The following is a 17271-nucleotide window of genomic DNA, read 5'->3' as shown; positions in this document are numbered from 1 at the left end:
ACGTCACACGAGGAGGCGGAGGGGAGGCATCCACTACCGCATCATAATGTATGTACGCTGTGTAGGGGCGAATTATGCAAGTGTTCCGCCGACATATTGACTTGATACAAACACAACGTACGTTGGCCGAAACGCCTACGTAAGGTGTGATAGTCTTTTTACAGAGGCCCAAATAGCATGGTGAACTGATGATATTATGGTCGATGATGATGAATGATGATGATGATGACGATGATGATGATGATGATGATGATGATGATGATGATGATGATAATGATGATGATGATGATGATGAAGTAGTGATGATGATGATAATGATGATGAAGTTCTAACATGAAGAAGAAGAAAGAAGAACAAGAACAACAGTAGCCTACCCTAAATCGGTAGTCTCGCCTTTTATGTAGAAACACACTGCACAGAAGGCTGTAAGATCTTTTACCAAAGAGTCAGATTTTTGGCATAAATGTAATCCTAGAGTATCATATAATTTCCGGTCAAAATGTGGGAGAAATGTCTGAATGTAGTGTGGAGAAGCAACGTAACGGGCATGCAATGTCATCTTATGGAATATGGTCTGCAAATACAGACTAAAGAACCTTATCGAGTTCGCGCGGATGTGAACGGCGCGAAAAATTGATTGTGTTGTTGAACCGTACACCAAGACATCTATCTATTCCCATGTGCGGGTGGTTCGTTTCATTGACAATATTGGTTACTTATCGACTTGTATCTTTAATGTATGATTCCATAATAACTGACAGAGAGGTTTTAAACAATAATACTAGTATTTTAGAATGTTTAGATGATCTCTAAAATGATAACACCCTACTTTTTGTAGATACATGGGGACAAAGCAGACGACAGATATCCGATAGGCAATGCACAAAAAAAGAAAAATAATAACAGAAAAATGCAGTCGCACAGTAGACACGCCCGGTTAGCTCAGTCGGTAGAGCATGGGACTCTTAATCCCAGGGTCGTGGGTTCGAGCCCCACATTGGGCGAAATCTTTTCTCCTTTTTTTCTTTGTTTATATCATATTAATCCAGCATCTGTGATGGTGACTTGAAGATGACGCATCATATTAACAATCTTCACTATACTTTCATGCCATCGTATTTCCAAGAGAGCGATTAGTGCCTCTTTTGGTTGATTAGCATGCACATTGCATTATGCTTTTATACGGAAGATATTATAATGAAGTACATGTGTATAGAATGTATGTTAATGTTTGTGTCTACAAACTCTTTTTAGGAAGTCGACTTGGCGAGATATACAACGTTGTCATGTCACCGTCGACACACACTTTTTGGGGAAGTCAACTTTGCGAGATAATCTATGACGATCGCCATTTCGACTTACTAACTTAATAATGATTATGGTGGGCGTAGGCCTAAGTCGACATGGTAAGTTTCATATCTTGACGTGTCGACATGACAGGCATGAGTCGACTTGCCAAGATGAAGTAGGCCTACTAGCTCGCCATGTCGATCGTCAAGTCGAAGGGCAGTTAGAAAACTCGCCTTATGGAAGTACAGTACTCTCCGCGTAATCGGGTATCGCTTAAACGGGTACTCCGTTTAATTGGGTAGTAATGTCAAAATCAGTTCCAATGCACAATAAAATTACCTGATAATCGGGTTAGCTCTTCGCATAAACGGGTAAATAATTTCTTGTGAGCTAATTTCTACCCACATTTGATATTGCAGACATAACACTTTAAGAAATCATGAATGTCAAATTTTCCATGGCTAATCGCATTCTCTGCCTAATTTGCAATGAAGACCTATCATCTGGGGAGTGATTAAACATGAAAACACAAGTACCAGTACCGACTTGCCACACGCAAACGAACATTACACATGTAGCTGGCACTCACAATTGCATAGACAGATAGGAGTTGAACACACTTGCACTCTCTCTTGCTCCGCAAAAACATTTACAATACGAGAAGTTTGCAACGAATATAAGGCCATGCACCAGCTCCAAAATTATGCTTTTCCCCAGTCACTTCTCGAAAAGACGTTAGTAACCCGACGTTCTACGTGACTTGTGCACGCAAAGAGACGTGTTCATTTCGGAAAACGCCTGCGTGTTAGCGAGGAGACGATAGTGAAACGACAAAGTTTTCTGAAGACATATTTGTCCATAAAAGAATGAAAATTATTACTCGTGACTGAGCAATAAAGTATGTATAATGTGCCATGCAAGCACAGGGGATTATCATACATTGTAGGTGTTTGGTGCAGTGTACCATGCATGTACATACACATTGTGTGTGTCAAGAATGAGACGTGTTCTTCTCTTAATCGGGTACTCCGCTTAATCGGGTATGAAACGCTCTGCTCGAGCCTACCCGATTAAGCGGAGAGTACTGTATAACGGTCACCTTCATGTTGTCGACAGTGTGGTATTTTCAAGTCAAATTCAATAGGCCTATATAGGCATACTGCTAACTCAAACCACACACACAATGATAGAAGCTCTATAAGAGTAATTTGCATGGAATTTCCCAGTTTGTGTAAAAGCGAGAAATGTTTTCAAACAGTGTTTGCTACTGCTGGGCACAACAAAATTAAAAGTGAGAATTATGCCTAACATTGCATGTAGGACATACTCTTCCCGCGTGGCCCTACATCCCCCCCCCCTCCCCCGATTTAGAAACTACAACCCCTTCGATTAGGCTACGACATTAGTACAGTCCCAACAATAGGTAGATATAGGCCTACTTCACTGTTTATAATCGGATTATTTTGAAGAAAACTTGTTAAAGATTTTGTATGCATACATAATTATAATGTCATTGTGACACGCACACAGAGAAAGCAGTGGACTCGCACATACAACGCGCTAATCGGCAAGCTGCAATCAAGCTTCCGATCGCTGACCATTGCCAGCTGCCTTTGCAGGTAGTGTGGCTTCTAGACCCTCTGCTCGTACTATTTTGCCATACAGGATATTATTGACGCCCGCAATGTCGAAAACTGGAGAAGGTTAAGGCCATGTCACACCAGCCTTGCGTGCGACTTGCAAAGAACAATTTTGACTACCCGGAGGTCCCCGTAGATATCCGCACATGACAGTACCTATAGCATGTATCTCAAAGTTAATGTAGTCGCCCGGAGGTGCGCACGCATATTTTTTTTTACCCGCAACCGTGTTTAGGCCCTGTCACACCTTTCCGGGCAAGCTACTCGGGCTTGTTACGTGTAGGGATTTTCTAGCATACCGGACATTCCTGAGGGCGGAAAAGGATTTGTGAGAGTCAGCGCATGTGTCTTACTTGCTGGACGCGTTATACTTGCGAGTATACTGTGTGACCTTTGTACCAGTCGCGTGGGGGCTGACAACTTAGTGAAGGAATTCCTCTAATGGAATGGCTGAAATCTCACAGAATTTCATTATCTTGGCTGCATGCGGGACTGCGAAGTACCTGCGTGGGAATTGCCTGGGAAGTACTGCCGCTAAGGGTCTCCTACTGGCGTTCTGCGTGGACCTGCATTCCCGCGACTCACCCGGAAAAAGTTTTGGTCATGCTCAAAACTTGGCTGCGGTTAAATCGGACTTGCGTGCTGAGCACCTCCGGGCAACTACGCGCTAGATACTGTCAGGTGCGGTCCAACTGCGGAGAGCTCCTTGGAGTAAATTTGTTTCCCCGCAAGTCAAGCCGCAGAAGTTCCCCCGTAGGTATGACAAGGCATGGATGAAAATTGCAAACATTCTTGTTCCCCCGCTGAAAATCTTCTACGTGCTGGAAACTACCTCCTCGCCACAAGCCCGCGTTATGGTGTGACACGGCCTGTAGATGGATTTGTTTGCAGAAGGCAAAGGCGGTGACTCGTCGCCGCGGAGTCCAGATGCAAAGGGTCTGGAAACCAGACTAGGACGCAGGCCGTGAGGGAGGGGATGACAACGTCGTGCATACGAGTAGTAATGATGCACAGGATGTAGGGTTCCCCCGTGACTTTCTCAACATGCAGGATATGTCCGATTTTGAATTGAATTATTGAAACTGCATCGGTCTTACACTCGAGACTCAGTGGACAGTTCCAGCACATTTATTTTCATATCTCACTTCACATTGAAATGGTATACATAGGACCCCATAGTAAACAAAACAAGAAAAAAGACAAGCAGGCAAGATACAAAATACAAAAATACAAGATATAAAATATGACAAAGCAGGCCTATGTCATCATACGGGGTCTAGGGCAATTACCCCCTGGGCAATTACCCCGGACCCTTCCCCTGGTCCTAATCCTAATCCTAATCCTGAACCTCATCCTAACCCCAGCCCAAACTCCTAACCCTAACCCTAATCTTTATACCCTAACCTCGATACCACTGAACCAGTATTTAGCCGGGGTAGGGCCTAATAAATATTGTCCGGATACGCATCATACGATATCTTTAAACAGTATAAAAGACTAGTTTCATAAGATGTAAAAGACAATGTATACCAAAAGGAACAGCAAGAGCTAAGCTTGTAACCGTGGGCTCCATGAACATGAATAGGCCTACGCCTCGCAATGGAGATAGCCAGATACTGTTAACACGAAAGCTAAAGTAGCAAGGTAGGGTCCTACTATTAAGGCAAGGGCAAAATAAGTAAAAGAAAAGAAAAAGAAAAAGAAGAAGAATAGGGGAAAAAGAATAAGTTTAAAAAATACCTGACATACATCATGGAACATAATAAGGCCTATACATACGATCATAATCTAGCATCAAGTTCATAACGAATTCAAAGTATAAAAAACAATATTAAGTGTTATAGGCCTAATAGGAGCATGACGCTTAAACCAGGTGTTAAAGCGAGTGCACACTTCACTAAAATCAATATTGATCCTTCATGCATTAAGAGAGGATACAGGTTAGGGCCTAAAAGTGTTCAAGTCTGGAAATTTATAATCATTTGATAGCATTGATTTGAGTTTGTTTGTATGAAAATGAACAGAGAAAAAGAACATTGATTAAATCTCCGGGAAGATCATTCCAGAATTTGGATCCGGTGAGAACAAAGAACTGTTTTTAGAGCTATGGGTATGCGAGTACTAACTTGTGGATTTTGATAAAAATATCGATAAATGATTCTCCTACATTCTGTCTTATTGCTGCAATTTGTTGTATGTAATACGATAGTCAACTTGAACAATGAAGGGAATTTTCACTAAAAATTAGAAAATTGCCACTTACATATTATAAAGAACGATATTTTGTAAAAAACAGATGTTCTGAACTTGATATAAAGTCCTATTTCGGAATATGATGCAGCGACCTGTTTTAGATGTGAGCCCTTCATGTTTTTGTGTCTTTCCTCCAGTTCGTCATCTAAATCCTCCATGCCTTTACATTCCCTTCATTCTTTCCATTTTGGCTTCATTCAAAGCAGTGAACTCAGATTCGTTCTTGATACAGATCTGTATTCTATGATACAGTCGGTTTTTTGTCACCCTTCATTCCTTCATAAAATCTCTCTTTCATTCTCCCGATATAGGCCCTTCGAATTTGACTTTCTCCCATTTTTTCTCCCTTTAATTCACTTATTATGAATACCTAATTTTCCCTTCTTTCTCTCTATACCTTCCTGAGTCCTCTTTTATACCTCCCCTTAACTCGATCTCCTTTTGCCTTCCATGTACCTTTCTTCATCCTCCCGTGTCTCGGTGGTCTATTCGGCTGCATCCTTACTTACAATAGAATTGGAATAATCGCAATCGCAACGCCGAGCTCAGCTAAAGATGATGATGATGCACCGCATACACCACACCAGACCAGACCCCCAAATAGTGCGAAAATACACCAGGCCCTGTTTTATGAAAAGTTATAATTCATTATAACGGTTGATTCTTATCATAAGTCCATGGCAGCCTGTGTAGTAATTAAATTTATAATCGATTACCGCATATCTTTTGAGAAAACGGAGCCCAGATAGTGGACCGCACTTACTCTGAAGGAGAAGAACAAAGTATAGGCCCCTGATTTTTCTACCGTAAAAATATTTTAGTTTATAGTTCGCTTGATAAGTACATGGTCGGCGGAACCAGGGGGGGGGGGGGGCGTGGGGGCTCAGGCCCCCACACTTCTTGTGCACCATAAAAAGGAATACATAAGGTGTTATCACTTTAAGCCCCCCACTTTTTTTAACCCGGAAGTACGTATAGGACCTAAGTAGCACTAAAAAGAAATACATTGTGGATAGACATCTTGAGTTGAAGTGTGATCGCGGTAGGCTATGTTTTTCCGCTAAAGACCCCCTGTTTTTAAACCCGGAAGTGGAAGGGGAGAGAAGGACCTTTTGTTTTGTTTTGCTTGTTTGTTTGTTTTGTTTTGTTTTGCTTTGTTTTTTGCTTGTTAGCTCATCAAACCCGGAAGTGGGCCCCCACTTTTGAAAATGCTCCGCAGGCCCTGAAGTAATCTATAATACAGTGTACATGACTTTTGTACAGACAAAAATTTCGTGAGAAAACAACTATTAGTACATGTATTTCTACTCTCGAGGAGCCTATACAAGTTACTAAACACGTAAAACAGCTGTGGACAATATCTGCAGCTCTTCCTGATACTTCGTACAGTGGCTGCGCTACACCTGTCCGCGAACATAGAAGGCTCTGTTCGCGAAAGGGTTATAGCGCCCTCAATGACATTACATTGTACTTACGCGGTCATCCCGTAGTCAAGGCAACTGACAACGCACCGGGTGTTTGGGTACACTCGTACGTCACCCTTTCACATGTGTTTTGGTTGCTCGACCGGTAATTGCCACACAAAAACTAGACAACACAAACAGTGGACCATTGAAGTGAATGGATGTGTGATGCGACCGGGGGTACCACGTACGTAGAAGAGACTTGGATCGACAGCTAGCTAGCACTGAAAGAAAGAGCAACGGCTTCTACCTTTCACTTCAGTCATTTAATTACACGAATCAGAGTAGGTACCATCAATCATTATGAGTGGAATGCAGATGTCATCGAGACAACCGTATCCCTGGCCTAAGCTGGAAAATGACGAGGATTTCAAGGGACAAAGGCAGCATACCCACAGTGTAAGTCTTCATCATTTGTGTCACTTGTTATACTGTAGAGGATCTAACGTTATTAAATACTCACATTAACATTAGATTCTATCGGCGCTAATGCAGAGTTCCATTATTAGCGTTATCTATATTAAACTCTAGGCCCTGCTTGTGTAATGAAATATTCAGAGGACGGCAAGTTTCTAGAACCTACCATAAAAGACTGTCCTGGATTTTAATTAGGGGGCCAAATTTAGGCTTTTAACTTGTGAGAGCCGGGGAACTTCAGCACAGGCCACAGCCCCTAACCTAACCCTATCCCTAATACTCTAACCCTCAACACTACAGCTACACTCCACCCTATTTTTAACTCCACCCTATTTTTAACAAGTTAACGTTAGCCTCTAACAATAGGCCTAACCCTGGCTATAGCCACCTAAATTTAATCATACTCATTAGAATACTAGTTACTACTCTGATTGATACATAAACATAGTCTAACTAGTTAGACACTGTAACTCTGTATCAGTATCACTTTTTTATTATTCAATCTTAGCGGGGGTAAATTACATAAATGGTTATTCTGAAGTTAAAGCCTAAGGTTAAAAGGATAATTTAGCCCCCTAACGTTAAAACCCAAGGTTGCCCCATCTATTCATAAAATGAGATACTTGGAAGGATCTTTGATGAGTAGACCTCCCAAACATCTCCTGTGGAGTTTTAAATGGAGATTGGTTGGGTTAGAAAGGGAGGACTTTCAGAAAAGGAATGAGAAGGAAGGGTCTTTCTTATCAGCATGCTAGCAAATTCTAATAATTGTGTGCTCTGAAGCCAATGGCAATGTGCTGCCTATATATAGTGCTACTAGATGCAGTTCTGAAATACTTAATTGCCTCTATCCGACTACTGTTAAAATCCATCTTCCCGAGCCTCCATTTGCTTCACTATGCCTAATTCAATGTCATGTAGGTTACAAAAGTATCTGCAGTTGTGACAGATAGGTTCCCATATGATCATCTTAGATTTTACCTCGTAAGTCATGTTTTTCCCTCTGTCTAGGTTGGTATATTTCCTGTAGAATCTAGGTGAGCTGCAATGGACTCCTATTATAATGAAGTCCTCGGGACTGGCAGATTTCTTTCATTATATCAAAATTTCATTATAACGGAACAAATAAACAATACAAAGACATAGAGCTGATAATTTTACAACCTGGATTTTAATTTCGTTGTACCGGAATTTCGTTATAACCGTGTTTGTTATAATGGGAGTGCACTGTATCTTACTTTAACGTTTGACATTCTCACTTTGATTCAACTCTAAGACAATTCTCGCTGTCTCAAGTTTCCTTCTCACCTAGAAATAGTAGAAAACAGTACATAAAGCGTGCTCATTTTGTCTTTCCTTGTGTGTAAATTTGATTACCATCATGCAGAACACACATGGCCAGCCCACACATATAGCCCAGACCAAAGACCCGTGGAACAGACTCAACTCAACATGCACACTGGCAAGTTCAAGGAGAGAAATCTTCCATCATGATCCACAGGTAAGTCCAATATAAGACCTGATTAGGCAACTTTATTGTTACTGTTTGTTGCACTTTACTTCAGGGGTCTGTTTGATAAAGAGAGGATTAAAATTTCACCAGAAATTGTTAGTGACAGTTACTGCAGTTGTTATGGCAGCGGGGTAAAGAGCAAATTTACCACCAGTCAGTTACTTCAAGTATCTAAGTTGTTGCTGAAATGTAACTGCAACTCTTCCCATATATGGTGATAGCAAAAATCTTTACAAAATGCCCTCATCTACTCTTCACATTTATAGCCGTACAGTATATGTGTTGAAAGCTCTTATATATATATTTTTTTTAGTGCAGTGTTATACATAGGAAAAATGATTTCTATCACTCTAAAGTCTGTTTATTGTTTGAGAACTTGAGAGTGAGAAAGATTGACTGATGTCCATTATTTTCATTCCACAGGCTCCCCGTGACAGCCTGGATTTTATCCAGAAAGCCTACTATGATCATCACAATGAGCTGCTGAAGTCTAAGGCAGAGACTCTGATGCAGCCAGAGACTCTAGGAGTAGATCATGGGTGAGTAGTTTGAGACACCACTAATGAGTGATTCTCAGTCTGCTTTTAGTGTCTAAGTGCTTCTCACCCCATCCCCTCAATCCCTTTATTCTCATGCTCTATAAACAAACATCCCTTACAAAGACAAGGATCTACCAGTGCCCCTCTCGGACTTTAAAACCAGGATGTTCTCCTACCCCCCTCTGGGCTGAGACAATGGAACTTAATGAACGTAAGATAATCACATTTGAATAGACTTCAAAATCCTTGTGGGTAACAATTAACACATGGTTTGTATAACAAACATAAGCTGAAGTCAAAAGGTCATTGTTTGCTTGGGGGTAGAAGCACTCTAATCTCAAATCCATGTTCAATGGTCATGGTCTGAGAGGGATTCACTGTAGCAAACAGTTACCATGGCTGTTGTCAAGAAGAACTTGGATGTGCCCAGCAAGCATGTATACAGTTTTTCAAAGTGTGTTTGACTGCTTTACAGGCATGTTGACAGAACCCCTGTTTTCTATGATTGTTGTGTACAAACTGAAGTTCAATCAGTGATCTAATGCAAGTTTGCTGCAAATAGCACCACACTGCCCGGAGAATAACTCTGTAGAGTTAGTAAAGTTATGAACTAAATTATGAATTTGTAAAGTTTCAGTTCAGCCGTCACTGAGTGACTGCTACAGTTCATGACATCATGTATGTATAATACAAAGAAAATGTATATACAGAGAATTTCACAAAATTTCGTTAAGAAAGTACACATTGCCTTGATTTTGTTGCAGACACATGTAAAGGGTAATACTGTTCCCCTGTTTGTAGAAAGAGGTACCAGTAAGCCAAGTGTTAAAAAGAAAAAAAAAAATCCTTTATATGGTTTCTATACATGTACATGACATAACAGTGTTGTAGTCTTCTCATCCATTGAGGGCTGCTGAGAAACTTAAGGAAAATACCTTTTAATAGATTTTCCAATTTTCCTGGAACTTCTCTGATGTGTTCTTTCAATATTGTACTTTATTCCCTCAATTCTCACATACATCTGACTTTCATTCTCCTTTAATGAAATCATGAAAGCATTATGTGACATGCTTTCAGTCATTTTTTACCATAATGGACAATCTGCATGAACTTTGATCTAGAAACATGTTTGTCCATGATTACATTTTAATAAATTTTATATCATTATTTTTCATTCTGACAGACGCACTTTAAAGAACAGACCCACTCAGATGAAGCAGGCCACGACTGCTGCTTCACCCACTGGTCAGCTGAGAGTGGTCAGTATCCACAACCCTAAGAAGGAGAGTACACACAGTGTGAAGGGTGCTGTTGAGAGCCACCACACTCCAGCCACCAACCAGGGATTCTCAAGAAAACATGATGGAACATTCTATTCCACATAAGCACCGTCTCTCCTCAGGCCAACCTGGATATTTTATAGTAAAGATTTATTTATCATGTTTCTAGGAGACCACACCATCTCGGTATGAGTGTATGTCATTTGCTGCCCAATATTCAGCCAGTTGGTATGACATAGCATGGCATAGTAGCATGATCCCATCTGGTCAACATTCAAGAAGGGATTCACTTTCAGAAAAACATCATTAAAAAGTTGGTGAATTTGGAAGTGCACTGACCTTGAATGATACCAAGAATTAAAGGCAGTCATTTGAATTATAGTAAGATGCTGCATGTGCTGTTGTAATACTTTCAAACAGAAACCTAATACCACATAAAAAAATCAGAATATATAAAAACGATCAAAATAAAAATTCTCATAAAATAGACAACATCATAGTGCTGTTGAAATGTGTACCACTTGGCACAAAAGTGCTGTCATTTTGTAAGCTAATTACTAAATTGTAGCTATTTGTAAGTCCTATGCACACAAAATTTGATTGCACGAAGTCGTTACTTTGTGGTTCTTCACCAAAAGCTGTAGTTTTGTTGGTGCTGGCAAGCAATATGTGTGAGGTGAGTAGTGTGTTGAATGATGTTCCCACTACATTGCCATCCAATCACTCAGCATCTGTCCACATTTGATGAGAGCAGCTCTTTTGTACATGTATTATCACATGTCACAGGTTATCCAAACAATTTATCTACTTCATTACATTGTATGTGTAGTTAATCTTATGTTGGTCTTCAGTAGCCATTGTTGATTAGAAATGATATGTTGTAAATAGCGAAACCTATTTTGTGTTCCTCATTGTATATCTCTCTTCCAACTTTAACAATACAATATTTCTGACACTCATTATATTTTCCATTGTTTCTTTTCTTGACTGTATTATTATGTGAACACATTGAAGAACAAAGACAGTGTAAATGGGGGGGGGGGTATCATTAGGAGAGAGGGAGAAAGAGGGAGAGGGGAAAATGGGAAGGCATGATGTGTGTGTGTGTGTGTTTGTGTGTACGTGTGTGTGTGTGTGTTGTGGAAGAGGTGCTTATACAGTATTACAAATTATTCATGACGGTGCATAACACTTTTCTTGTAGGGAGGGGAGGCGGGGAAAATGGCACATCTAATGTGTGTACTTGTAAGTTTATGACATGTACTACATGTAGTACCAGATGTGAGGGACTGCATGTTCAATGGATGAATACTAGTGAGCTGAGTCGAGTGTTGATGAGTGGCCGGTGGTGTGATACAAACACTAAGGGTTATACACCTATTATGATCGTTGCTATTCCTCTTACAGCAATGCAGTAAAGCATTCTGAGACACCTCGAGGTCACACTGAGGTTATCATTACATTCCTTAGTCTGTAACATGATTTAGATTACAGAAATTCCTGCACTAAAAAAAAAAAAAGTTGGGCATAAAGTGGATACATGTACTAGTAACTCCCTGTTTAAGTTGTTTGTTGTCTTTGGAAATAGTCATTATTTTGTCTCATACATCACATATCTTTTATCAATCATGTTTTGAGTGTCTGGGTGAGTATTTCAGATCAATAAATGTCACATTAAAGTTAGCTTTGAAAAAATACTGCCTAAAGTAAGATAAAAACAAATAGAACGGTAGATGTGAAAATTGGATAAGTATGAAAATTACAGACTTTAAAGGTACATGTATAAAGTTTTCATGTAACAAGTACAAGAGTTGCAGCCACACTTGGATATCTGATAAGGTGGTATGTCACTATCTCAGAAATCTCTCTTTCACATGAACACAGATCTTCACTAAATTAACAATCTTTATTACTCTGCATCATATTGTTGTCTTGCAATAAAGTTGCAGGGATTACGTTCAGGAGAAAAGGGGTTGTTTTTTTTTTATATCATCAACCAACAAAACTAGTTCCTATGCTATTTTTGTGCACATAACAACAGGACAGCTGACGATGTCATCCCCTTCTATGATTTGCATATGATGTAGTTGCAACAAGTATCACTGTTCAGTAAGAATATATGAAACTTAAAGATTCCATAACTTTATAAAGCCACATCAAATTTTGATGACATTTTTGCCTTTGAAATTTTGTTTGATTTCACTTCTCTATTACTTTCAGCCAACTTGAACATAGAGCGGCATTGTAGCTTACATTCAGTACTAATTCATAATGTTATAAGTCTTTCAGCCTGTCATGTTCGCAGCTGATATAGTGCCACTGATCATGTTTTCACAGTTTGTGTTAAATAAATTGGGTATGTGAGTGCTATTGATCCAGCTTGGCACTCCCATCAATGTTTCACTGCAGCAGACATCATATCACTCATATCAAACTCACTTCACGGCAGAATCATCTTTATCTCAGGGGAGCTGACACTGGAAAAGGAGAACCATAACTCATATCAACTTTTTGAATCTCTTTTTGTCTTTTTTGAAACATGATCTTTTTATCCAGCATAAATACAAACATATTGATGCTTTACAATCTGCTGTACACAAGCATATCCGCGTAAGAAAATGCACTGATACATCAGTTGAGACACAAGTGGCCACAGCTTGAGGTTACTACCGAGAGAAACTAAGAGATCTGCCGACATAGTCATTCCTAGCAACAACAACAAAGGGAAAATAAATATGCAACAACCATAAATGATTAGTACTATGTCCTAGCAATATGCATCCAGTATTAAATACAAAATCGTTCATGTAGAGGACTACATGAAAATGCTTGTCTCACAAAAATGAATAAAAAAAAACCCCAACCCAAACAAACATGTAAGTGGTTGTGAAATACTGCACTACAGTGGAACACTTACCATCTGCTTGTCTACTCATGCAATTACAATCAGGAAAATGCTGCTATTACTAAAGGTTCAAATGAAATGGTTCTGTACCAAGCACACCAAAAATTACATCCATAAGATTTGAACTGCCTGTAATGCACTGCCAAGTTGAAAATATTTTCTCATAACATTATAAAGAGCAGAATCTTACATTTACATTGTACAAAAGTGTATTGGTAAAGAATATACCTGACACAGAATATGAAGGGGACAGGTGTGAGTACTTTTGCAGGCAAACAAAACGTAAATTAAAAACCCATCACAACATGAGCTTTAAAGATTCACATAAAATTTGCTGTGATAGATATGTAACATCTTTGACATAGCCGTATATAATTTCTTGTTCAAAGACGCAACAGTTCATCTGTAACAATGCATCAAGTCCATGCATCAAAATCTGTCTAGAAAATAACAATGCCACCTAAAAATCCATAACAACTCATTCTCAACTGAAAATGGTAATAAGAGCTTTTTACACACATTGAATATGAACAAGATATCAAAGCAATATTTCAGACCTTAACCTCATTTCTTTCTTCACCCATTAATATCTCCCTTTGCAACCTGGTGGCTTAAAGGCATAATTTACCATTTGCAGATGAAAAGACAATCCAGCATTAGTGCTTTAAAATAGTTCTAAAATGTGAGTTAGGGATAGAAACAACCAATGTCAAAAATTTGAACCAGTTTAATCAATGCTAAGTATTGTTAAACATACAATATGGGAACAATAGTTATAGTAAAAATGTTTCCAGACTAAACCATCTACAGTTATGGTTTATTGAACAAAATAGTGATATCTCCTTATATTTTGCGCTTTATTGCAAAAACGTTACATGGTAGGATGTTTCGTGATACAACCGACCTACACATATGCATCAAAAGTGATATCTTGAATATTGTTGAAATCACTGCTCCCAAAGGGAAACAGGACCTTTAATGTTGAGGTTTTCACTTTGCTACTGCTTGCACAAAGTCATTCATCTTTCAAACTAGAAAAGCACTTGGAGAGAGCAGACCTTCGCCAAGCAGTTCATTTCCACCCATACATGATTGCTGAAAATCCCCCAATTTCACAATGTTAAAGAAGCCTCACAGTTTACTACCCTCATCAGCCTCTTGCTACATATCTCGAGCAGAGCATGCACTTTAGTGCACGTATGTAAACCTCAAATACGCCCAGCTTGAGCTCCCAAGTTCAATGACCCCATTTGCCAAAATATTACAAAAAATCCTTCAAAAATTCATAAAAAATTCCTACGTCACTGCCAAAATTTAATCATTTGTTCCTTGTGTCATTATCAACTCTTTCTGCAAGTTTCATCAAAATCTGTTTACAACTTCTTGAGCTATTTTGAAAACAGACAAACAAACAAACAAACACTGACAAAAACATAACCTCCTTGGTGGAGGTAATAAAAGCACAAACATGTTCGATATCAGCCTCTGGTGGATGTCACACACCAAATCACAATTCACTGAATTCTTCACTGAAAGCATAGTAAATTGGACATTCCAGAATTTCAGTTAGGTATACATTCCTTCACACACACTTGAGATACAACTGTATACAACATATATCATCAACTCAATATTACAGTCATAATTTCTGTTGTGTTCACATTCTAAGCATTTTATCTAAGTTTGTTTCCAGATTGCTATTGGTATGTGTGTGCATTTCACAGTCTAAAGAGCAACTTTGTATGAAAAATCTGATTTGGTAATGATCAATCGGAGACAGGTCGAAGGACAGAATACATTTGAGGCAGCTTTACAACAACAATAGTGATATGACCCTGTTGTCATGAGCAAAATCACATATCACACTCATGTAATAAAATAGATATACAAAACTCCCTGATACTATGCTTACAAAATGCAGCTTAAGCTTTGAACAGGTGACCAATGCTGTATAAAGTTCTTGTTGGTGAATAATGATTTGTAATCCCTGTCTTTAAATTTTCTAGGTCATCAAGAATAAGTATATAAACACTATAAATTTTACACCAAAATGTTACACCATGCAAGCTCTCTGCAAGCACTAGCCTCATGCTGTGTGACAGGTAAAACATCTCTCCAGGATTATCCTTATTACCCTTTACATAGTACAATGCTTAATTCTGAGTATGCCATTTTTTGTTGCTAAATCAATCTGCAAAATCATAATCAACACAATGTGGAAATGAAAACACTAAACTGGCTTGCTACACCTTTAGTCATTAATATTGAGAGTAAAATACAAACTATGACCCTTACCTGTGCATCATACACTGATGAACCAACATTTCAATGCACCTAACACTAAGAAAGGGGTTTGTATTTCAGGAAAAAACAACAACAACCAAACATCAAAAACCAGTACATGTGTAAACATATTTTGCATTGACCATGATGTAGACTCAGAAATTCAGCCATCCAAGCATAATGTTAACTTTCAGCGTTGCAACAGCATTGCAGAAAAGCAATTTACCAGTTTTACATCACAGGCATTTTGCAAGTTATCATCAGAGGTTGAATACTTTGGCTTTACAATAAAATAAATGATACTAGCCAATGACATCCATCATCGCTCTACATTGAAGGCCACATGAACAATACCATTACTCATATCAAATGGTTATTTTCTTGCCTCTATGAACTGTAACGATATTCTTCTACCTACGACCCAGCTGAATATCACTACCCAAGAGATATCAACATTTTCTCAGGGCAGGATGTGGGGATTTTTTTAGATTGGTGCCAATTTGAGACTTCTTACCTACTAGGCTTTTTTTTTCTTTCTTTCTTTTTGACTCCTGAAACACATACTGACATCATTTACAGACATCTGCAACATTCTGAGATGATACATAAAATGAGGCCATGTTCCAAATTGCAAAAATGGTTTTTGTGCGTGCTCTGATACAAGTTTTGCATAAGTCTACCTTACATAAGTGCATTTATGCTCATAAAATGACTTCACATGTATCATACAGATCATGACTACAAGCAAATATTCCATATATATACAGTATAACACAAGATAACACATTTGTCAGATAGCTCCCTGAGTTGTAGTTGGCCAAGCACATCATGAAAACTTGCATGTGGAGGGAATATATTTCTGTTAAATTGGGTGATTTTATGCCCTGAGACATTCCCTGCCATTAACCATTTTCAGCCACTTCTGGACACGCCAAATTTGGTTTGCACACTAAACTGTGCCGCACACACTGTAATGATAAAAACTGTTGCATACAGATTTAAAAAATAATTGTCAAAGGGAATATATTTCATGAAAGACCTATGGGACAAGGTTTATAAAAAAGTGAAAGACACTTTATCAGCCATGTGTACAATTTTACCAATCATACTTCATGATCACGTGGCATATTTTGTCACAGTCTAGTTACTGCTGTAGAATTTATTACTCCTACAAACAGTTCACAATACTCAAAAAGAGCTTGATCCTTTATTTGATTACGGCTGATTATCGAATTCACTCTATAGATATGTTAACAGTTGATCACATTATTTATTGGCATAAAAAAAATAATGCCTCTGGCACCCTTCGGGCGGAGGCATAAAAATCATGTTAACCATGAAATATCTGGCAAAAGCCACAAACATCTACTTGGCAACTGGCAGACACTTAAACATGAAACCATTAACTTAGTAGTCATAAAAACATGTCTTTCTGTAGTACAAATTTAACTTCAATATTGCATAATACAAACTATTACTGCTTCACGAAGAAAACATCTTTTTTTTTTTTTTTTTTGCTGCATTGAAATGAGAAACACCACTGATATTTGATGGTGTGTAACATACTTTGCTTGCTTTGGTTGTGTAATACAACTGTATTCTCAATAGACAATTTCCAAGGAACATATGTAAACTGAGGCACACATAGACTTACACATAATATTTGTGCTACATGAAGAAAGACTCAA

The 17271-nt window shown here is 38.7% G+C and overlaps 1 protein-coding gene and 1 non-coding gene across 2 annotated transcripts; both read left to right on the top strand.

Annotated features, from left to right (window-relative positions):
* The first annotated feature begins 931 nt into the window (after window positions 1-931).
* Trnak-cuu (transfer RNA lysine (anticodon CUU)) lies at window positions 932-1004 on the top strand. The gene has a single exon. It is a non-coding gene; the product is annotated as a tRNA-Lys (tRNA).
* Window positions 1005-6882: 5878 nt separating this feature from the next.
* Window positions 6883-10529, top strand: LOC139744248 (protein CFAP276-like). The gene is made up of 4 exons (XM_071654691.1): window positions 6883-7045; window positions 8451-8564; window positions 9000-9115; window positions 10299-10529. The coding sequence occupies exons 1-4, from the start codon at window positions 6950-6952 to the stop codon at window positions 10498-10500; spliced, it is 528 nt and encodes a 175-aa protein (XP_071510792.1). The 5' UTR covers window positions 6883-6949; the 3' UTR covers window positions 10501-10529.
* Window positions 10530-17271: the final 6742 nt, after the last annotated feature.

Source organism: Diadema antillarum, unplaced genomic scaffold (assembly GCF_040938485.1).
Source record: "Diadema antillarum isolate AM-2024a unplaced genomic scaffold, OU_Dant_1.0 seq00001148_RagTag, whole genome shotgun sequence".
NCBI classification, from domain to species: Eukaryota; Metazoa; Echinodermata; class Echinoidea; order Diadematoida; family Diadematidae; genus Diadema; species Diadema antillarum.
The sequence above is the reverse complement of the archived record's forward strand: the minus strand, read 5'-3'. Positions and strand labels throughout refer to the sequence as shown.